Consider the following 24203-nt stretch of genomic DNA (forward strand, 5'->3'; position numbering starts at 1 on the left):
TGGTCTTAACAAAGGAAGTTTAGAAAGGGGAGGGTCTTAAAGGCTCAAGCCGCCTTTACCTATCCGTCTTGTTTAACGGGGGAATTTCCACAGTTGGCGTAAGGTGTCAGTTTCCACCGGCAGGGTTGTTCCCAGTGTGGCCCTCAGCACAGCGTTCTGTAGCCAGTGGACTGGGAATTTGATCTGGCCAGCACTGTGCCTTTTGTGAGATAAATGCAATTGAATAGTTTAGCCTGAAACAACTTGATGCTATTAAATATTTGATTTCTCTAACTCCTCTTACTCTGATTCTTTGGTGAACAAGCTGATTCTGATTCTGATCTGGCATGCCACATAGACTAGTAGAGAATGCAATGACCTGATGTGTTTTTGACTCTGTGGTAGTAATTTCTTATTTGAAATTGAATAAAAAAATGAAGTCACTTTCTGTGGTGATACTGACTGTAGAGGAGATGGTGGTGGTGATGGCAGTGACCTTGGGGCAGTAGTATGATTACCTTAGCAACACACTGGAACACCTGGGTCGTCTGAGAGAGCCATATTCAGTTCTTCTGTAGACTGCTTATCTGCTATTTACTCCTCAGACCTGGTTTCTGAAGTGAGGTCTTTGTTTTTGAACTATTTATTGCCTCGTAGATTTTCACTGCAGATCTTTTATATAAGTAACGTATAATCATTAACTGTTAATAAGAAGCTAGTCTTCAGTTGAAGCAGAAAAATACATAGAACTTTTCAGTCAATTATTCTGTAATTTACTCTCTTTTTAGGAGTATTATGTTGTTATACTGTTCTTATTGCTTGTTATGAAAATTTTAAGTACAAATATTATTCCATATGTATATGTTGATCATGTTCACATTTTTCTTTCTAAACAGAGATTATCAACTTTCTTATATGTCTTTAAGAACCAGTATTGGTCTGTGGACTTCTTTCTTGTGCATTGTTTTGGTTGCAACAGATGCAAGCAGCCTTGTGTGTTACATTACTCGGTTTACAGAGGAGGCTTTTGCAGCGCTCATTTGTATCATATTCATCTACGAGGCTCTGGAGAAGCTCTTTCATTTAGGAGAAATATATGCATTTAATATGCACAACAATTTAGATGAACTGACCAGCTACTCGTAAGTGTTTCTGTTTCCCCTAAAATTTATTTTTGCACAGATGTCTGAGACCAGGAAAATGGATTCTTTTGTGATGTGATACTCACTGTATATTTAGCTATAAGGACCCCACTGGCTATATGGAGCTTGACTTGTTTGTTACAGATGAGATTTTACCAAAGCATTCAATGGACCTAAATACAGTTGAACAAATGCAATCATTTTTATTCACTGAAATTACGTATTTAAGTGTGTATATTTTGGTCTTCTGTTTGAACCGGGTTGGCTAGTTTAAATTCAATTGTGTGGCAACTAACCACCATATATTTGAACCAGGCAATTATATTGAGTTTTGTATTCTTTCACCAAATCCTGGATGCAGGATATAATATTTTTTATTCTTATATATTCCTCATGTTTTGCATTTTCTTTAACATTTTTGAAGCCTGATGATTTTTATTGGAACTTGTTTTAAAGAATAACTTCAGTACATTCTCATATGCTATTTAGTGGAATATTTTCTTTGTGATAAGCATGAAATGAAAATATTTTAAGACTCTAGAACAAAATAGGGTTTGAAAAGTAATTATAATAGTCAAAAAAGTTTGGAAAATATATTCAATAAAAAGTCTAATAGGTTATTAAAATTAGACATAGCTAGGTAGATGCCTGTATTTTGTTTTCTTTAACAGTCATGCTTGGTGTAAAAATTGTGGTTCTGCATTTGATTGACGTATATGGAGAAATGCGGTTAACAAAAAACAAGACCTATATAACTTCCTCCTCCTTCCCACCTAAGGCTGAAATACCTGTACTCTTTTCTTTCCCTCTGTCCTCTCCTCCTTCCTCCTTCTCTCGCCTTCTTTGCACACTCTCAACTTTGATGGACAGAGTTGGGAGGGTATGAAAATTTCTTTAAGACATTGATCTGTTAGAAAATATTAGTGACACTTTGTTGCCAAATCTTTTTTGTGCTGTCTTCTTTGCTCTTAAGCTAGTCAATTATTTTAATGTTATTTTTTGTCTTCTTTTACTGCTCCTTTAACCTTTATGAAGCATGGCTTTTCTACTTGTGCCAGTGAGTTAGAACAGTGTTTCCTTCTGATTAACCGAGTAATTACCTGTGAACAGCATTTGTTCAACTAACTTTCTGTGAGCACTTGCAAGCACTGTGTTAGGAGTGTTGCATAATTCATATCATAGTGTTACTTATTCATATGTATGAAGAAACAGGCCTGTGGAGGTGACACTTGCCTTGAGTCAGCTAGTCAATACTAGAGCCTGGATTGAATCCAAAGTCCAGCCTCTTGCCTCTTCTCAAATAGCTCATAATCTAATTTGGAATATTCCTGTTTGTTTTCATTTTTAAAATCCACATTTAAAGATTTCTGTGTGTGTGTGTGTGTGTGTGTGTGTGTATCTAGCTTTTTTAGGCAAGTGAGTGAGTTCTGGATATGAACTAAACTCTCCAATCTCCTAATGACTTTCCTAGTCTCGTCCTGATGAAAAACTGTATTGTTATTTATTTCTTTAAGAATGAATCTTAAGATCAATAAAGGATGAGTAGATAGGGCTTGTAAGAGTACAAAGAATTACGAGTAGTACACCTTTATTGGGAATCTGCATGGTGTGTGTGGGTGGGGAGGTAGCAGCGGCTCCTGTGGAGATCAAGTACACAGGATTCAGTCGAGAGTGACCTTGCTAAACGTGGTGGTGTCTTCTCAGATTTTAAAAGAAATTAGTATCCCCCAGAGGGATATATCTAATCAGTTTTATTAAGTAAACCATTTTACTGGCATTTATATTGTTACATTTTATTTATAAGGCAAACCTTACTTCATTCCATTTTTTATGATGTGTTTTCACTTCCCATGTTTTGCAACATGAAAAACAGTTAAAAACTACTGCATTGTGTGATCAAGTTAATCAAATGTAAACATGAAATACAGGATCCTTAAAATTTTGCCCTATTGTATCTTTCTCAGATGTGTATGTATTGAACCTCCTAACCCTAGCAATGAAACTCTAAACACGTGGGAGAAAAATAATATAACAGCACACGATATTTCCTGGGGGAATCTCACTGTTTCTGTGAGTATATTATGAAATAAAGGATTTTGCAAATATTAATTTAGTGCTTAAGCTTTTTATGCGTTCACCTACATTTTCTTTTTTATTCATGGTTATAATAGTATGTATTCAGGATATAGTGTTATGTTGACCAAGTAGGAGTTACCACATTTTTTATGTATCATGCACTACACAATACATGCTGAAAAGAATGAAGCTGGTAAGGGAGAAAAAGATGGGATATATTTGACTTATAAGATGGAATTATTAAAAAAGGGTGAACACACTTCTTGTTTCTCATGCAACTTGGACTGATAAATTCAAAGGAAGTGTTTACTAGAGGACTATGGTCGCACGTACTAGACTTGACAGTTACAACAGCCCGTCTCCACTTGTCCTACTTTCTGTTTATTGGTTTATCTGCTTCCTGAACCACTCGTTTAGAAGACTGTCAGTGCTCTGCCAATATCCTGAATGTCAAACTGAACCTTGTTTAACTTGAGGAGACCAGTCTGACTTAAGCATTAAAGGAGATAAAGGAAAAAGGACGAAAACATGGAATCAGCACCTACTGTGTCCTGAACGTTATTACATATTCTTGTATTCTCTTGGGAAATGTTGTCCTAGCCCTGGCCCTAGAATATCCATTTTGGACACTTCCCAGGTTGGGATTTAGGAATAAAAACGTAAAGTGATACTAGTAGTATCAATTAAAACCAAGATCCCCTGAGCTTCCCGGGTGCTTTTTGCATCATGTAAGCAATTGTAAGTCTTTTTTTTTTTTCTCCCTAAAGGTGATAGTTGTTAACTATGTAATTGAACGGATATCATCTGAAATTTTATCCCATTGATAGTTTAAGTCTGTGCTGTCCAATATAGTACTTACCAGCCACTTGTATCTATTTAAATGTATTTTAAATTTATTTTTATATAAATTAAAATTAAACAAAATGAATTAATAGTTCAGTTTCTCAGTTGTACTAGCCACATATCAAGTGCTCAGTCACCTCACATGACTACTGGTTGCTGTCTTGGAAAGTGTAGATACATAACATTTCCATCACAGAAAATTCTGTTGGACACTGCTGATATAAGGCATAGGTCAGTAATCAACTTAGAATAATGCTTTGCTGTATCATATTTAAAAAGTCACTTTTGTTATGAAAGAGGTAAAATTAATAGAGATGCTTAAATGAAAGTGATTTGTTAAAAAACTCATTTCATGACAAACAGGATGTCTCAATATTGTAAATACAGGTCTTTTCAGTGTGTTTTCTTGATATCCCAAAGGGCCATGTTAGTTATTTTTGTTTGTTTGTGTGTTTTTTTGGTAATTGTAGCTTTTATTTTCATGATCCATGTAAATTTTAGGTTTTCTAATTTCAGCAAATACAAATCGAGAGTAATGGAACCTCTGACTATTTTTGGTAAACCTGAGTTGTAGTTGTGTAAAATGAGTCTCATTAAAATATAAAGAAGGGATAAAGGACTTTAGTAGCACGTGCCTTTGTTCATCTCTGGTTGCCTTTCAGTTCCTTTTTCCCCTAAAAGGAAAATCAAGTCAATAGATTTCTATAATGCTATTATATTATGCTACGTCATTGATTATATTATTGATTTTTATGAATGGAAATATTATTTTAATGGTCCGTTACTGTTCGTAGTCCCATGCTTTAATCTCACAGCCTCGAGTCAAGTCAGAAAAGCCAGTGACAGTTTTTATTACTGATTGGAAGTTAGTACTACAGTCAGTTCTGATTTAACATCATAAAAAGGTGTAATAGTAATTTTCTCTCAGTTGCTTTTGTTTTAAGCAACGTGTTCAGGTGTAAAGGAAGCATAATCGAATTGTGGACCAGTAAACTGTGAACTAGGCAAACCTTTGGGAATTCATATTCACTATAAGCCTTGCACTAAAGGGAATATGGAATTGAAAGAAAGGAGTATGTAACTTGCAAAATAGTATATTTCAGTTCACTGATTTAAGGTGCGCATAGTTTTCAAACCATAACATCTCTGAACTCAGGATGAGTCTTAACAGCTGATGGTGTGTTAAAGTTGACCTGACAGTGTTTTTTTCTTTCTAAATGAAACATAAAACAGTGGGTGTCTTACAATCAGTAGGATCTTAGAGTTAGTGAAGTTTATGAGTAATTTATTGAATATCTGAGAATCTACTTCAGCCCTTCCTATTTCTCTTTTTTTCCAGGAATGTAAAACCTTTCATGGTGAATTTGTAGGAACAGCTTGTGGTCTTCATGGACCTTATATTCCAGATGTGCTCTTTTGGTGTGTGATCTTATTTTTCACAACATTTTTTCTGTCTTCATTCCTCAAGCAATTTAAGACCAAGCGCTATTTTCCTACCAAGGTAATTGGGGTGTGGTTTTGGAGTTCTGGTAATAGTCGTGTTTTCAGTTTTCATTTATTTCCTTGGTTTATTTCAAAATGGTAATATATTGTTTGAGGTTAAATAGTTATAAAGAAATTATTCATAGTGAAAAATGTATATTACATGCCTCAGCTAGCAGTAGGAAAATAATGGTACCATGAGAGATGGTAGGTTAGTTGTGAAATGTGTTCCTTATCTTTTGAAAAAGATATTAGCTGTAATGTATTTCACTGACATAAGTAAAATCCTCATTCACACTTTCTAATGGCATACCTTAATCTGTGAAAGATTATGTAGGAAAGATACATAATATTTCTGTGTTTGTATTAACGTAATCCCTTTAACATAGGTGCGATCGACAATCAGTGACTTTGCTATATTTCTCACGATACTAATAATGGTTGCAATTGACTACCTTGTAGGAGTTCCATCTCCTAAACTTCACGTTCCTGAAAAATTTGAGGTAAGGATTAAAGCACTTGGATATTTGTTACTTGAGCATTCCAAACTACTTTAAAGGGAGATTCTGCCTCCTAGGTAGTTATTTTAAAAATACACATAGTCTCTCTGAAGAGCTGATGCTTTGAAAGGATAAATTTTATACACACACACACACACATTTCTCACACATATGAAAAATGACAAGATGCAAAGTGACACGTGAACCTATTTAGCCGATAAGCAAGAAGGTATCAAAACTAGTCCATCAGGGAGAAGGAATGAAAAACATCCATGGTGAAGAGTTGGGAGACATTTAAAAAATCTGACCTTACTCTCATGCTGGAGTTCATGATGTACTTTCCAGGCAAAAGAAACATTCTTTATTCCTTTAAAAAGATGTAACTCAAACTTGAATTTATGAGAGTAGCAAGGACATCCTAGTTAAATTTCTAGAAAGATAGTGTATCTGATGGTAATTGGAAAGCTCCATGTAACATTCTCCATCAGAATCAGGAGAGAATCAAATGTATTCTTTCAGCAGAAAAATGATACTTAATCTGATCATCCAGGAACCCTTTGTTTTCATTAGCAAACTGTAGTTCTTTTGTATACAGTATACATATGTACCTAATATTATTATTTCCCCTTCCAAGTTGGAGGTGGTAGCTTTTGAATAGCTTTGGGAATTTTCTTAGTAGAGTATTTGTGTCAATGCTTATATTTACATTTAGCAGATTAAATGACTTCTTTTAGAAGCAGAAGGTTTAAAGGGGATTAGAAATAAGGAATATAATGAAGATAATTTTTGTCTGTTTTATCTTTCACTGGGATAAAAAAATAACATTTTTAAAATAATAAAAAAATAATATTTTTACTTCTAAGAGTCTGTAATAAAAAAGTTTGGAGAGAACTTTGTGTAAAAGCGTAGATATTGAGCCACTAAAGATTTTAGGTCATTAAGAGATAACTATATAAAAGTCTATTTTTACCAAATCTTAACAAATAAATGAAACTGAAAATTAATATTGGGTGAAAGTATTGATGTAATTTCTTATAGTCTTGGCCCCATTTCCTTCTTTTGGTTCCTAACTATATCCTTGTTACTCATTTATTGATCTAGCTTTCAGGTAGCAGACTGATTTCCAGGGACATTTATAAATACATTTGGGGAGACAAATTAAGGAGCACTTAAGAATGTATGCATTGGGGTGGCCGATTAGCTCAGTTGGTTAGAGTGTGGTGCTAATAACACCAAGGTTGCTGGTTCCATCCCCACATGAGCCACTGTGAGCTGTGCCCTCCTTAAAAAAAAAAAAAAAAAAGACTGTATGCATTGTATAGATAAAATATTATTCATGTGCAGTATTGAATATGAATTAGTTTAATGTGTATCAGTGTAGGAAAACTGGAATACTTGAATTAGAAAATATTAAATTTCCTTTTTGTATGGACAAATGTTTTCATGAATCAAAAAAAGGCTTAATATGAAGTCTAGGTAATGAAAACATGTTTAGATTTTAGTATATCTGATATCTTCCAAGAATACTAAACTCTCTTGCGATCTTTTAAAAAGTTTTTGCTATAAAACAAATTTTATGTTACAGCATTGAAATGTACTAGCATCTGATAAAGTGTCAGATTTGTGTCATTAGATACTTTGGAAAAATAGTGTCCTGAGGCCTGATTCTTAGCACAGACCCTGCCAAGATCACTAGTCTGCAGGATCTGGAAGGCAGTTTAGTTTAGGAGTTGAGCTAGTAGGTAGATTGATTTTGAATTATATGAAATAAGTAGTAGCATGTTGAAATGACACTCTGTTTCACTAATCGTTCCTACATAACAACTCCCCCCGCAAAAAAAATAAACATACTGCCTTTAAACAGCTACCCTTTATTTGTTCATAAATCTGTGGCAGTTGGGACTATGTTTCACTGGGTAGTGGTCTGGTCCCTTGTTTGGGAGCATTCATGTTGTCGCAGTGATCTTGTTGCCTTGATGGGGGAGTAGTGTCACCTCATTCACATGCTTGGGACTTCAGAAGGCTGAAACAGCAAGGGTAGTTGTCTCCTGTCCCTCTCTTTCTCTACATTGTGTCTCATCCTCAAGAAAGCTTATCCAGGCATAGTCAACAGCTTAATGTCAGGGTTCTACGAGGGTTAGAAAAGAAGCTGCTAAGGTCCCTTCAGATCAAGACTCAGAAATCACACATTGTCACGTTGGCCTTCTCCTGTTGGTTAAAGTAAACTATAAGATCATTCCAGTATCAGAGGGAGGAACTAAACTCCACCTCTATAAAGAGTGGCTAAATCACAAGGACATGGGACCTGTGTATAGAGATGGAAAGAATCCGTGTGGCTATCTTTGCAAATAATTTACCATACATCCCAAGATGTAATCTTGTTCTTTCTGATCCCTTGGCATTTCTTGGAATAGACACAGTTGGTGCTGCGGGAATTTTGTGCAGTGGGAGAAGAACACTTTTTTCCTTTCTTTTTTCATTTTTTAACAGCCTACTGATCCAAACAGGGGCTGGATCATAAGCCCATTGGGAGAGAATCCTTGGTGGACTTTGTTAATAGCTGCTGTTCCAGCTCTGCTTTGTACCATCCTCATCTTTATGGATCAACAAATCACAGCTGTAATTATAAACAGAAAGGAGCACAAATTGAAGGTAACTTGAAAATTTTGTCTCAAGTATGATAATTTCTTCAAGAGTTTGAGGTGTTTTCATCATAATTCGAACATTAAAGGATGTAAGATGATAATTTCATCTTAACATTAGTCATGCTTTTATTAATATAATCCACTTCATAAGCAGTACAGAATTTTTACTTAAGAGAACGAGTTAGACTTATAAATAATGCCTGTTCGTTTCCCTTCTCAGAAAGGAGCTGGCTATCACCTTGACTTGCTCGTGGTTGGTGTTATGTTGGGAGTTTGCTCTGTCATGGGGCTTCCATGGTTTGTGGCTGCAACGGTGTTGTCAATAAGCCATGTCAACAGCTTAAAACTTGAATCTGAATGTTCTGCTCCAGGGGAACAACCCAAGTTTTTGGGAATTCGTGAACAGCGGGTCACGGGGCTAATGATTTTTATTCTAATGGGCCTGTCTGTGTTTATGACTTCAGCACTAAAGGTAAAAATCTCTTTATTGCAATGTTTTAAAATCTTCTTTATCCTAAAATTTATACTTGGTGGTGTGAAAATGAAGCAATAAAAATGTCTAAAATTATTTTCATTTTCTAGACTTTACTTGGCAAATAACATTTTGGTATGGTGTTTAGTATAATAGGCATTTCAGTATTAGATGTATCCATTTTAAAAACAGTTCTAAAAGGGTAGTATGAAGAACACTTTTGGAAGGAATTAACCCATGACTTAGAAGTGATCTAAAAGAAGAATATATCCAGAGGATTTTATATTGAAATAGTGAAAGATGGGTGAAACTTAGTTATTTGACCAAAATGTAAAAATAATATTGCTATTAATTAAATCAATGCATTCTTTCTGTTGAACTAAATGAAACAAAAGTAGTAGCACTTAGTAGAAAAACATAAACAGTTAATATAAATGAGGCACGTAAGAAAGTTTTAGTTTGGTGCAAAAGTAATTTTGGTTTAAAAGGTTAAAAATGATTGCAAAAAACAATTACTTTTGCACCAATATCTTTTAGTCACACCTGATTTTTGCTCTACACATACTATTGAATCTAGTAACTTAAAAAAATATAACAATAACCATAGCAAATTTAGCTAAGTATCTAATCTGAAATTTTCGGCTTATCCTAGAACTCAACTTCATTTTTTCCTTGTTGTTTTAGTTATTTTTGTAGTAAAATTACTAAGTAAAGAGTTATATACTAGTTATAAATTAGGGTACAAGCTTGGAATATATAGTATATATGTGAAGTAGAAATATACCCTCTTTTATCACTATTTCACTAAGCTCCTGCTGCTTGAAGAATAACAGCCCAACCTTTAAGACCTACTAAGTTTTAATATCTATTAACGTCCCTTACTTAAAAAAAAATTATGTATACAAGTTCTCCTTTTTCTTATATTTCTTAAGTTTTGGATTGCTAAAAGAATTCCTTGACTAATTTTTTCACATGCTGTGCCATGGGTGGTAAATTTCCAGTGTCCTTATAATGTTTCAAAATTACCCTCACATTTGATTGATAGTTGGATATACATTTGAACATCAGAAATTATTTTTCTTTGAGTCTTAAAGTTATTGTTTCCTAGAGATCAGTAGTCCTAATAAGAAATCTGTTATCTATTTGTATTTTGTGACTTCAGATACTTTTTTTTTTTCTTTCTAGAACTACCCAAATATGCTTTTTATTCCCGGTAGTCTGAGATGTTGCTGGGATATTTGGGTAGACAGGGACTTTTTATTTACCCTACTTGTCTCTCTGTGGTTCATATTACTTTGGAAACTTGGGCCTCTTTAACTGTGGGAATTTTCTTCCATTGTTTATTTCCTTTTCTCTATTGTCTCTGTTAGATATTTCTTCAACTCCAGTTAGACAGATGTTAGACCTTCTGGGTGTGATTTCACAGTTTTGTCTCCCAATCTTTGTCACTATTAAAGAAAATTTCCTCCTTTCTCTTTATCATTATATTGGTTTCTTCAGTGTCATCTAAGTCATTATTACATTTAAAAAAAAATCATTTTGATAATTATAGCTTTGATTTCCAGGAGCTTTTTCATTCTATTTATTTACTTTCCCTAGCATTCTGAAGTTGCTTTAGGATAAAATAGTTTCTTGAAAATCAGAGTATGTTGATTAGACTTTTAACATATATTTTTTTCTCTTCCTGAGTTATTTTTTTTTCTCCAGGGTCCTTAAGAATGACACACTAGGTTATTCAGTAGAGTTTCTCTGTAACTCTTAGGTCTTTTTTCCTCACAGCTCTCTTCCTTGGGTAAGAGTGCTGATGTGGTTTTTGAGTAAATCGATGGGGCCTGTTAATAGCTTTTCTATAGGACTCGGTAGACGGTTTGGGATCCTCCTGACTGCCAAACTAATAAGAACTTTTTGGAGGGAGTGGAGTTCAATTATTATACTCAGGAAATGGTACTGTATAATAGTTACCTAGGGGTAGTGACAGTAGTAATAATGGCTCATATTTTTGAGTGAATATGTACCATGTGCTTTTTTGTTTTTTTGAGTATTTTGTTTATTTGAAATCCTTTAATCTTCATGGCAAACTGATACAGGAAACTAAAGCATAAAGAGGTTAAGAAGTTAATAAGAAGTTAACTGGGTTTTTTTAACCAAGTATTCTGATTGTAGTGTTCATGCTCTTAATCATGGAACGTACTCCCCTTTTAGGGAGGAAGGAACATGTAGAAGACAAACATTTTTTAAAGAGGTTCTTGTTTACTAGCGTTTTTCTTACGGAAAAGTTAGATCTCGTCACTGAAAGATCTTTTAATTCTATCTCAGTAAATACTCATTGACCATGTTTTTGTGTATTACTGTGAAATGATTTTAGTAGCATGGATTCTAATTGTGGTCATTTTACTTACAGTTTATTCCAATGCCTGTTCTATATGGTGTTTTCCTTTATATGGGAGTTTCCTCATTAAAGGGAATCCAGGTAAGTCTTAACTATGTAATGATTTTGTAGAAACACTTGAAACATTTTTTTTTAAATTTGCAAAGATTATTTTGATGATGGTAGTGTGATTTATTCTCAACTGTAATATTTTGAGGGTATGTTAACACTTTCTGAGTGATTATTAGCTTACTCCACATTTTTTCCCCCTGGCAATGAGATCACGAATTGATATGGTCCTACCTGTTTCCAGTTGAAGCCATTGAAAGTCCCTTTATTATTAAAGACTAGTGTAGTACAAGGAAAATTAAAAGAATTCGAATGGGAAAAAAGTACTGTTTCTGACATGTAGAAAAACAATTTCAGTGCTTAAAAAGAAAAGGCAGATACCAGTTTTCTATAAAAATGGTAATACCTGCCATTTGTATGGGCCATACAGTTTATAAAGCTAGTATATAGATTATTTTCTGTTGTCCTGAAAACAATGTAAGGAAAGCAGGAAAGGAAGAGATACGAGTAATACTAATCTTGTAAATCAGGAAATAGAAATAGAGAGACCTACTGAAGTTTCTTAGCTAAGTAGGCAATGGAGCCAAGGCCAGAATCCAGTGATTTCACTGCTCTGTTTTGTCTTACTTATAACACTTTCTGGAAAACAACCTGATAAAATTTATTAAGATTTGTATCAGTCCATATTAGTGTAAAATATGTAGCTCATAAAGAATACTTAGCACTGCATGCATGACCGTCTCTTATCATGAAAAGCATGTTGTCTAACGTTGCCAGCTAGTGGCTGGCAGGACTTCTCAGAGGCGGCATTTTGATTTTTTTCAACACAGTCTAGGATCTACTCTCCACTGGTCAAGAAATGATCTCATTAACTCGTTTTTGGCAAGTTTGAGGTAGCGCTGATCTTTTTCCCAATTTATAAATGAGGAAATTAAAGTTCAAAAAGACCAAGGAATTTGCTCATAGTTTCCTTTTCAATGGGTGCAGAATTGGTAATTGTTACTTAAGGTTATTTTTATAGAACTGAAAATTAGATATGGAAAGAACCTTGTAAGATTGTTACTCTTTTATTGTACATATTAGACACAAGTTGAAAGAGATTAAATAACTTGTATATTTGATTATACCAGATTATTTTAATCCCACAAATCAAATCATTTTGGCTTGAGTTTTTTGATTAAATTCATTACATTAGTTTAAATGATTTCCTTGATTTTTTTTTCCCCCCTCCTTGGATCCAGATGTTCTATATGAAGCATTCTCTTATACTATCAGAACATGTTAAGAAAGTTATAGTTTAAATCACAGAACCATAAAGTTAATATAATTTCTTTTCCTAAGTATCAGAAATGATATTTTTATTGAAAACTTTTTCTTGTTTTGTTTTTCATTCCATACATAGTTTTTTGACCGTATAAAATTATTTGGAATGCCTGCTAAGCATCAGCCTGATCTGATATACCTCCGCTATGTGCCTCTCTGGAAGGTCCATATTTTCACAGTCGTTCAGCTTACTTGTTTGGTTCTTTTGTGGGTGATAAAAGCTTCAGCTGCTGCAGTAGTTTTCCCCATGATGGTAAGTATTTTTTCAGACTTTGTCATTAATTAATAATATTTTTCTGTGTATGGATAGTAATTATTAGTATTTATGATTGACTTGAGAAGAACAGCCCGTGTTAAGTACCTTAGGTATTTTGAAATGTGAATTACTCCTTTCTAGCTATTAAACCAATCATTCTGAAACATAATTTGCTTGTCATTTTCTAAATTGTTTGTTTTGTTTTTTTAGTTTTTGGGCTGTAGAATACTGTTTTGTAATTTTGAATAACTTAAGAGGTTAGCACATTTGTGGAACAAATATGATAACCAAATGTAAAAAGCAAAGCCACCAGAACAGCATGGTTCTTTAATAGAATATTTAAATACTTCTTTTTTTCAGAAATTAATAGATCTAGAAGTTAAAAAGTAATAAAGATTATAGTGATATTAATAAGACAACCAATATAAGTAATTAAATTATCACAGGATATTGTATTTTGCAAATAGAGATTATTCATTCTTTTGTAAATACCATATTAAAAAATTGGTGCTATACATGGCTACAAAGGAAATCTATAAAAAAATTAAAAAGCTATAAAAATTTTACGTCATATTCCCTCATTACAAATAAATTACAAATGAATAATGAAAAGTCACTAAAATAAGAGTTTAGCAAATTAAATGCTGAAATAATCTCTGGGTGAAAAACTGAGTTATAAAATTATTGTGGAGGTATTGAAATGGAGAACTTTTAACAAAGTCTGTGGGATACAGCTAAAGTTATACTTGTAGGAAAACATATTCCCTTCCTTGCTTTAATCAAGAAAATTTTAAAAATGAAACAAGATTTTTTGTTTGTAAAGATCAATAGTAGATAAATTCCTTCCAAGCCTGAGTAAAGAAGAAAATGAGAGAGCAAAACATACAAGATTACGACAGAGAAAAGATACATAACTACAGTTATGGAAGAGATTTGAAGGGTTTTAAGAAAAATGTTACATAAATCTGTAACAGTAAATTTGAGCATCTAAAGTAGAGTTTGACACTTTTCTGTAAAGGGTCAGATAGTACATATTTTAATCTTTATAGGCCAAAAGAATATTATGGAGGCACTTATGTAACGAGAGAAATTTGCAGTTTCTTATTGATGAAATTCAGAAAGTATTACACAGTTTTTTTTAAAAATGAAAATCTAATAATGAGAAGAATGGAATTCTTTTTCATTTGGGATATTTCACTTAATTGGGGCTCAGAGAGTGTTCTCAATTATTAAATCAATTCCAAATGTTTATCTGTAAAAGCTTTTCTTAGCTTATAGGTGTATCAAAACAGGTGGTGGATCAAATTTAACCCGTGGGCTGTAGTTTGTCTACCCCCTACCTAGAGGAAATAGGTGGTTTCCATACTATATATACATTTCCAGAATTGATCCAAAGAGAAGTATAAAACCTAGGTATATTTATAACTCCATTGCATAGAATAAACTGGAAAGATGATTAAAGATCTCCCCTTAGATTATCAGGCCCAGGTGGATTAACAGCTGAATTAAAAAAGACAGTTATTTTCAACCAAAGGAAAAGGTGGAAACTTCTGCACTTTCCTCATGAAACGCTAGCAAGATCTTAACACCAAAGCCTAATAAAGTTGTACAAAAGAATTACGATGCCTTCTCACTGGCTAATATAAGTACAAACATCTTAAAGATGTTAACAAATAAATGTACAGTGTTTCTGTAAGTAATATATCATGATTAAATAGATAAACATTGATAATTCTTTATCAAGAATTAATATAAGTAAGTTAAAATTCAGTCATTGTGAACAAAAATCTATAAATGAGTTTTAATATAGGAAAGCCCACAATGTTAACTTTTGTTATTTGATATTGAATTGAAGGTTTTAACTGTGATATAAGATAATATAATAATTGGTATAAAGAGATAATAATTTATCTGTCCATAATGTTGATGCTATTAATCCAAATGACTCAAGCAAAAAAGACTAAAAGCCCTAATAGAATTAATAAGAATTTTGTTTGGGGGCTAGATATAAAATATGAGAATTGATATATTATTGGCTCTTTCTTAGTAATAATGCTAAAAACGGGAATGGAAAAAATCATAGTAATAACAGTGACCAAAAACTATAAAATACTTATGGCCAAATTTAAAAGGAAAGACCTATTTAAAGAAAAAAATGAATTTTACAATAGTATTTGTATTAGTTTTTTAGGGATGCTTCAACAAAGTTCCACAAACTCATTGGCTTTTAAAGCACCAGAAATTGTTTCATAGTTCTGGAGGCGAGAAGTCAGAAATCAAGGTGTGGACAGGGTCATGCTCCTTCTGAAACCTGTGGGTGAATCCTTCTTTGCCTTATCCTAACTTCTGGTGATTTGCTGACAATCTTTGGCATTCTTTACCTAGCAACTGCATAACTCCTATCTGCGTTCATCATTACGTGGTGTACTCCCTGTGTGTCACTATTTTTATGAGGATACCAGACATATTATAGTAGGAGCCCACCCTACTATAGTATGACCTCATTTTAATTAATTATATCAACAACAAATCTATCCAAATGAAGTCATATTCTGAAGTACTGGGGGTTAGGACTTAAATATTTATCCTTCTCAGGGGATACAATTCAACCCATAACAATATTGAAGGACATAAAATTTAAGGCCTGAACAAATACAAATATAGCATGTTTTTTGTTTTGCAGACTTAGTATTATAAAAATGTCACTCCCAAGTATGAATTTTACTAGAGTTTTATTTGCATGTTTTTTTTCTGAAACAACAAGGAACTCGTGCATTTGTCAAAATCATCAAACTGTACACATGCTATTTTTCTGTTTTACAATATGTAAATTGTATATCAGAAAATAAAAGGTGTAATAAATACCACAGAATAACAAAACAATGATAATTATAATTAAGAATTCCTGGCTAGCTGTAGGTTGAGGGACTTGACTGTTCCTGTACTGATACTATACTGTTTTTATAATTAAATAATTAAAAATTACTGTCAAGTCAGTGTAGCTAACACAATATGGAATTAACATAGGAAAAGACAAATAGATGAGGAAAATAGACTTAAGGAGTTCAGAAATTTATCAGAATACATGAGAATTTACCCGTTGAATACCATAAGCAGATTATTTCATTAAAGGTGGTAATTCATTTATGTGGAAAAATTTAGTGCTGTGTTTTCCTGAAAATAAGACCTAGCTGGACCATCAGCTCTAATATGTCTTTTGGAGCAAAAATTAATATAAGACCTGGTCTTATTTTAATATAAGACCGGGTATAATATAATATAATATAATAATATAATATAATACTGGGTCTTATATTAATTTTTGCTCCAAAAGACGCATTAGAGCTGATAGTCTGGCTAGGTCTTATTTTCAGGGAAACATGGTATATAGCATTAGAAGATTTGACTATATACTGGGAGTAAAATAAGCTTGCTTTCCTTACCTGATACCATATTCTGAAAGAATTCATAAATGAATTCAGGATTTAAATGTTAAAATAATACTAGTGGAGAATTTCAAAAAATATGTAGTATACTCCAGTCATTGAAAATAACTTTTCAAAGAAGACAGGGAAACCCAACTGTAAAAAAAAGATAGATATATTTGACCACATGCTAAAAAAATGTTTTATATATCCATGGTAAAATCAGATTGAGAGCTAGGAGAAAATATTTGTAACATAAGGCAGATAATGTGTTTTTATTGAAAACGACACAGAACTCTTATAATTCATGAACAAGTCATAAAAACCAATTGCAAAACAGGTAAAGGATAGGAAACAGTAAGAAAAGAAGAGAAAATCCAGATTGCCAGTGAACATTTGAAAATATCTTCAACCTTCGTAACAGTTAAAGAAAAGCAAGTTAAGGTTATAATGTGTCTCTTTCACAAGTATGATTGGAAAGTTAAAACCTAATCCTGGAAAATTGGTTCTTGAATGCATTGCATAAGAGATTTTTTTTTCATTATCTCTACTTATATAATGTATATAATGCAAATTCATCATAAAAATTAATAATCTTTTATTGTGAAGACATCATACTTTTTCTGCTTTATAATTTTATGCAGAGTGCAAGGGATTTATATAGGAAAAGGTATCTTTGAGCAGCAAGTTCAGAAAGATAAATAGATGACTCAGTTCCTTTGAAATAAGATGGTGCATGAAATCATTTTTAAATAAAATATATGAAGTACTGTTTTGTTATTTGTGATTTAATAAATATTTTTTTCTCTCGTCAAGTGATATAATTTATATATTGTTAGATGTGACTTAATATTCTCCCCCCACCCCCCTTTTTTTAAGGTTCTTGCATTGGTCTTTGTACGTAAACTCATGGACCTGTGTTTCACAAAGAGAGAACTTAGTTGGCTTGATGATCTCATGCCAGAAAGTAAGAAAAAGAAGGAAGATGACAAAAAGAAAAAAGAGAAAGAGGTAAAAAAGACAAGAATTTTAAATTTGCACCAATCACTTGTTTGTATTTCTGTACCAAGTAGCAGGCACTATTACATTCACTTTACAGGAATCAACTCCTTTAATACATCCTAAGAACATTATTATTATAAAGTGTAAGTACTTTATTATCCCCAGTGTGCAAATAAGGAAACTGAGGCTGAGAGAGGTTAGTTAGGTAACTTGTCCCAAATGTATTTCTTACCCATTGTACCAAGTTGCCCCTTTATAGCCCTGACACAAAAATACTTTTTAAACATTACATGTCATGTGTGTATTTAATCACCTGTCAGAACAATTTAGCAGTATGAAGACCCAGGTAACACAGAATAATTCTACACCATAGTCTACCATCTAATTTAATCTTAAATATGTAGTACATTTTAGTGTGTATTTTAACAGCATTTTAATAATCTGGTATACATCACGATGAAAAGGACTTATAGTAAATTTTTTTTTTTTTTTACAAAAATTAAATAAAACTTTAGTCTTTATATGCAAAATTCTGTACCATTACTTGGCTTGTAACATGGAAGTTGATTTGAAATATTCTGGAAAAAGTAATCTCTTGGTGTGTGTGCTCTAAAGGAAGCTGAACGAATGCTTCAGGCTGATGACGATACAGTGCATCTTCCATTTGAAGGGGGAAGTCTCTTGCAAATTCCAGTGAAGGCCCTAAAATATAGGTGAGATAAAACTTGATCCTGTGAAATGTGTTTTCTATGTATGTCAAGAGTGCATGAACAAGCCATGTAATTCTTCTTTAAAATAGTGATATCTATTTTTAAAAAGGTGATAAAACCTGCATCTGGTATATCAGGGTTTCGTGCAATTCTCCCGCTCCTTCCCCTCCTAGGCAGACATGAAGAAAAAGCTAGACTTGAAGCAGAGCGTTTAATCTCCATGCCAGGCAGATAAGATTTCTTTGTTTTTCCTCACCCTTTCTGTTGTAGTAAAGTTTAAAATCAGTGCACATGCCTACGAATAATATTCCCATTCTTTCAGTAGTGCAGCTCTTTCCTCTCTGCCCTTCGGTCAGTATGTGCTAGAAAGTAAACATTTGTAATCCATTTTCTAATAACCTTCCAATGCGTAATTATGTTTAGAAGCCCTGGAACTCTCCTGGTTTCCAGGTATGATTTGACTACTTTAAGCTCCTATTACAGAAAAATTAAATTTTGTATATTGTTTGTCATGAATGATGTTTGTGATTTATATTTTAAAATATGAACTAAAAGTGAAGGTTGGGAAATGTCAACTTTTTTTTGTAGTTTTAAAAGATTAAAAACCTATGTTTTTTGTGCACACCTCTGATTTCTGTTTCTACACATTTATTTCATTTCTGATTAGCTATTTATAGTAGAAAAATCAGTTTAAGAAAGTATATAGAATTCTTCTGTGATACTTAATGAAAAGTGTTTGTTGGTATTTAATTGACTTGCTACAACCTTTTTTAATTTTTAACTAATCTTTACAGCTTTTAACAGAGATCACATTTGGACTTGTAAATGTTGGTTAGTTTTGATAAATGAATTTGTTAAGTAATTCTTCTCTATACTTTTTGCGACTAATTTTTGTCATTGGTATTATTTTGTGTCACCTTTCATGATCTTCCCTCATATCGTTACACATTTTAAACACTACATATAGCCGTCTTAATATACCCAACTGTGGTGCTCTGCTTCGCTAGATTCTGTAAATGTTTGTTAAATGAATTAATATATTAACTTTGTTGGTTGTACTTTTAAAAAATTTAGGAAATGCCATGATGGTTATTAGTGACACCAATTTGTTGAGATTATTTACCAGTTAATTTCTATAAGTCATATTAGCACTTTCTCAGTGTGATTACATATGGGCCTTGACAAATTTAGGTGGAGTCTATACTTACACTGTCTGATATTTAACAAAAAGAGTGGGTATCTATATAGTTACTTTTATTTTTTAAGTGATGACTTCAGCCAGGATTAATGCTGCTTTGCTTGAAATTTGAACACCAAGAATGCCAGAAATTGGCTGATCTCTTTATCTGCCAGAATTTTAAATTTTAAGTATTTTTGGATTACTTGCCAGGAGAATCAATGAGATAATGCATGAAAGCATTTGGAAACTGTAAAGCCCTATAAAATGTGAAAATAATTTATTTAATGTATGTAAATTTTTCCCATTCAGTTTTATTTGGTGGAAAAACAAAATGTACATAGGCTTAATTTCCAGTTCTTACTTAGGATATTTTAGAAATGAGAAGGTGTTTCAGGAATTTATCTCTTCAGTTATTTGAAGTTGGCAATCAAGCAAAGAAACATTTACTCAGGATAGGCAGTGTTTCAAGTTGTGTGGCTGTGCCATTGTGAATTTGGATATTCAAATTTTGTGCACTTTTAAAAAATTGACTTGGTGAAGTCCCATTCCTAAAGACTCTAGTGCCCATGTCACACTTTTCTACCATCTTATATTTTAAACGATATTCGGATTTAAAGAGGGAACAAAGCTAGCACTTTTTAAATGACTGCTACTTATTTATAACCTGGCTGCCATCACATTGTTCATTTAATATCTAATTTGACATTTGTATCTATCGCTTTTTTGCATGAAATGTTTTTCTTTTGCTGAAGAAAAAGGGCTTGCAAGTATATTTCTTTTAACTTTGTAGTACTTTTCATATTACATGTGACTCACAAAGTTGAGCCCAAAATTGTTTATAGATACCATTATTAGATTTGGGTCTTGAAGTAATTTTTGCAGTATTTCAGAGAGACACGGAATGGTTATATTTGTCCCTTACAGTGAAAGGAACATTATTTTGTTCTTTTGATTTTCATTTTGATTAATTGACTATAATAACACTTCGATACTAAAAATGTGAATGCCAGTGAAAAGCAATATATATAAACCTGTTTTTATTCTGTTGCTATATTTTCAAAGCACTGTGCTTAGTTTTAAAGTGTCTTCTTTCCCAGCATTCGTTTAAATATTTTTTGAGAGCTATAAATAGTTTTAGTTTACCCTTATCTACTTTGGATATTTACTCGATGAGATTAAAATTTGTGGCAATTATAAAAGTTTTCTAATTGACTTGAGGCAGTATTGTTTTTATGAGCACGTTAATACTGTATATTCTTTATCTTAGCTCAACAGTATATGTATTTATATATAACCAAGATGATCTTCTTAGGCATCATTGCCAATTGACCTTATTCCTAGTTTTGATTATAAAGAAAGATGCATTTCCTCATGAGACCTTTATAACAGAACTCCAGTATTCTGATACCTGCTAGAACTTGGTTTATGTGCATGGCTAAGTGTTTTCTCAATTTTAAGTTGATGAAAGCAAATATTACATAGGTAATAAGAATGACATTATTAATGCTTTTGCAAGTACTGGATACTAACCAAAAAGTGTGTTTGTTCTTCAGTGTTGATCCCTCAGTTGTTAACATATCAGATGAAATGGCCAAAACTGCACAGTGGAAGGCACTTTCCATGAATACTGAGAATGCCAAAGTAACCAGATCTAACACGAGGTAGCTGTAACTATTTATGAATTTTCTAACTGTAACCAATTTTTAATTTGCTTATGGGTAGCTGTTCAATAAAACCATTAAATTTAACTCAATTTACATAATTTATATTTTCCTTACTTAAAACCAAGTTTCTTTTCTCTTCTTCCTTCCTTTTATCTATCAATCTATCCATTATTTTTCTGTATCCTGGAACCAGCTATAGATACTGATTGTTTTGTTTTTTAAATTTATAGTTCCCTATTCCAAAAAAATTTGAGCTATTCTATAATACAGATGGAATATATAACTATGGTAATGTGAAATAAATATATAAGAGATCAGAAGCCATATAAAGAAAGATAATTACTAGGGATTAAATACACTCTACCTCAATCATGCCTCTGGTGGCCCAAGAAAAAAAGAAAAACATGATTGTTCTCCTTTTTTTTTGTTTTTGTTGTTGTTATTGTTTTAGCCTATAGTTTCTCCAGGTGAGGTAAACTTTCTTTTTGAAGATATTTGGAAGAAATTTAATCCATGGATATAAAGGCCACTCAGTTTTATAATGGACCATACATCACATAACTTTCTTATACTTTTGTTATATAACCCCTGTTTCTTTCTTTTGTCCTCATTTCAAGGCCTGAACCTCAGGGATTCCAGTGTGATAATCATTAGTACTTTAATCCCTTAGGTCTGTGGAGAAATGAGATATTGTCTTTTAGGGTACTCAGTCATTAATATTTAACAAATATTTACTTTATGTATGCTTTATGCCAGACACTGTGTTGGGTGTCAGCATACTGTGCTTGGGCATCAGATCAGAACTTTTCCAGGCAAGCAATCACATAGCTATTTCTGTTTAATTATAGTTTTTCTTGCCTCTGTCTTTTGATGATAATTGACTAGGTTTTGTCATTCATTCCCTACCTCCTTTTAGAACCTTGCTCCTGTTTACTCTCTGTCATTTTTGTTTGTTTATTTTAATCATCATTTCTTGAGTTCCACTTTCTAAGTTGGACGATTTCCTTTCTTCATGTCTATCTTGATCTTAAATGTTTTTAAGTTAAACACTTTGTCACTTTGGATTATTCCGTGCAGCCAGAATTTCACTAAGTACTCTTTTACTCTTAACTTTTCATACTTTGTCAGCACTCTTGGCCCAGATTATCAGTGTAGTTTTATGATAAATATAAAGACCTTGCAATAATATTATAGTATTTTTATACTTCTGTCTTTTTTTAGGTTGTCCCTCAATTCAGAATCAAATGGGAAGAAAGAGAATGTTTGGGTTATGTTGTTTAAAAGAAAAATTTTTTTGGGGGAGACTTTCTTCAGTTTTGTCTGGAGAAGGCAGCAAAGCATATGTGTTTTTATTTTTTGAAAAAAATTTCAAAACACAGCTATTCATGTGTTACAATTAAGTCAATTAAATCTGTATACATGGAATTACTGTATTTGATATAACCTTTTGAAAATATAGAATATGTATTTTGCTCTTATATTTGTGAGCCAAATTTGGTGAGAGAAGTCTTGTAAATTTGTTATATTTTTAAGGAAATTTGTTTGATGCTTACCTGTAGTAACAAAGATTAATTTTTTAATGGATTCGTCAGTGAAATAAAAGTCCAGTGCTATAAATGTTCATATATAAAGTAAAACTAATAAATCAAACATAGTCATATACTGACCAATTTTAAGGAGTTGTCTTCAGTTGTAAGAAAAACATGAATTTCAGTGGGAAAAATATCCATTGGAAAAAACAAAACTAAGAATTTTTAACATTTGCCTTTCCCATTCAGTTTACTGATAGGAAAAGAAAGCAGTAAGATAATACCCAGACATGTCTATAGTATTAATAGTCATCTCAAAGGCTCATTATGAATACTTATTGTTGGCCACGTTTAGAATGTAATATCTATCCATTTCAAAATCATTTATTCTGATTCTTTGTTTTAAATAGCCCTGAAAAACCTGTGAGTGTGAAAATAAATATCGAAGATGAATCAACAAAGAAATACATGGATGCTGAAACTTCATTATAGAATTGAACCAAGAGGAATTTTATATATAGATATACAGATACATATATATATAAAATGTGTGTATTTCATGTCACTATATATAACAATATTGTATGTCATGCTATTTATGCGTGACCACTGGGTTTTTTTAAGTAGTGTCTGAAGTTTGTTAGGAGCTCCATGGAGCCTGTGTGTATAATGGAATGGTCTTTTAGAAGTGAGGTACATGGTTCTTACTATTCAAATATTTATTCTGTTGAAAACATTTTTTTCTGTTCTGAAATAGAAATTTGTGGAGATATGCGTTCAATCTACTTTAAATCTGTTCATCAGTGACAATTCATACCAACCTTAAGTGATATGTGCTTTATTCATATATTTATAATTTTAATTTGAGTTTCTAAACACTTTCCCATATTATTTCACTTCTGTTAGTACTATATGGAAAGAACAGGGAGTCGTTAAGCCAGTGCTTTGGAACAAATGATAACATGTCATGGCTTTCCTTTGTGTGTGATTCATTTACGTAGCTGACCGTCAGGTTTAACAAGTGATGGAAATTTTTTAGCTACAGAGGTAGAACAATGGAAACTTTCTAGATAAGAACTATAGTTTTGACTTTTTTGTGTAAAAAATTTATTTTAAATCTTAAAAACCTCCACATCTAAGTTACCATTCAGACAGACAAGTAAAATTGCAGATGATTTTATAATTTAACCCCCATACCAGTCATAATTTTGTGAATTTTAGAAGCTATAAAACGCCAATTTACAATAATTAAATTTTGTTGCCTTTGTAGACATTTTTTATGAAATCTAATACTTTATTGGAGTCCAGAATGCCCATTCTGCCTTGCTGTCTTATACTTAAAATGTGGTTTAGTTTGTATCAGGTTCAAGTGTTTGCTTATTTTTCTGTTATAAGTAGTACGATTAAATAATCAGGAGTCAGAATTCTCTTAAATGGATTTATGATCAGTATTACTTTATTCTATTAATTACTTTCATTTTCTGTTTACGTTATTCTTTCTATTGTATAGATAATATTTAATTGTATCTGTGATCTCA

General features: G+C 32.4%; 1 protein-coding gene across 19 annotated transcripts in view; it reads left to right on the forward strand.

The window, feature by feature from the left end:
- Positions 1 to 23307, forward strand: part of SLC4A7 (solute carrier family 4 member 7) — a 98722-nt gene extending 75415 nt beyond the window's left edge. For all 19 annotated transcript variants that reach the window (XM_019745254.2, XM_074312738.1, XM_019745259.2 and 16 more), the window contains 12 exons: positions 876 to 1121; positions 3086 to 3191; positions 5380 to 5541; positions 5912 to 6025; positions 8513 to 8674; positions 8888 to 9139; positions 11541 to 11609; positions 12979 to 13152; positions 17460 to 17591; positions 18198 to 18295; positions 21026 to 21133; positions 23076 to 23307. In XM_019745254.2, coding sequence (XP_019600813.2) covers positions 876 to 1121; positions 3086 to 3191; positions 5380 to 5541; positions 5912 to 6025; positions 8513 to 8674; positions 8888 to 9139; positions 11541 to 11609; positions 12979 to 13152; positions 17460 to 17591; positions 18198 to 18295; positions 21026 to 21133; positions 23076 to 23157 — 1705 coding nt within the window. In that variant the 3' untranslated portion in view covers positions 23158 to 23307. The remainder of the gene's footprint in view (positions 1 to 875; positions 1122 to 3085; positions 3192 to 5379; positions 5542 to 5911; positions 6026 to 8512; positions 8675 to 8887; positions 9140 to 11540; positions 11610 to 12978; positions 13153 to 17459; positions 17592 to 18197; positions 18296 to 21025; positions 21134 to 23075) is intronic.
- The last annotated feature ends 896 nt before the right edge of the window (positions 23308 to 24203 follow it).

This window comes from Rhinolophus sinicus, linkage group LG10, assembly GCF_036562045.2.
Source record: "Rhinolophus sinicus isolate RSC01 linkage group LG10, ASM3656204v1, whole genome shotgun sequence".
Lineage (NCBI taxonomy): Eukaryota > Metazoa > Chordata > Mammalia > Chiroptera > Rhinolophidae > Rhinolophus > Rhinolophus sinicus.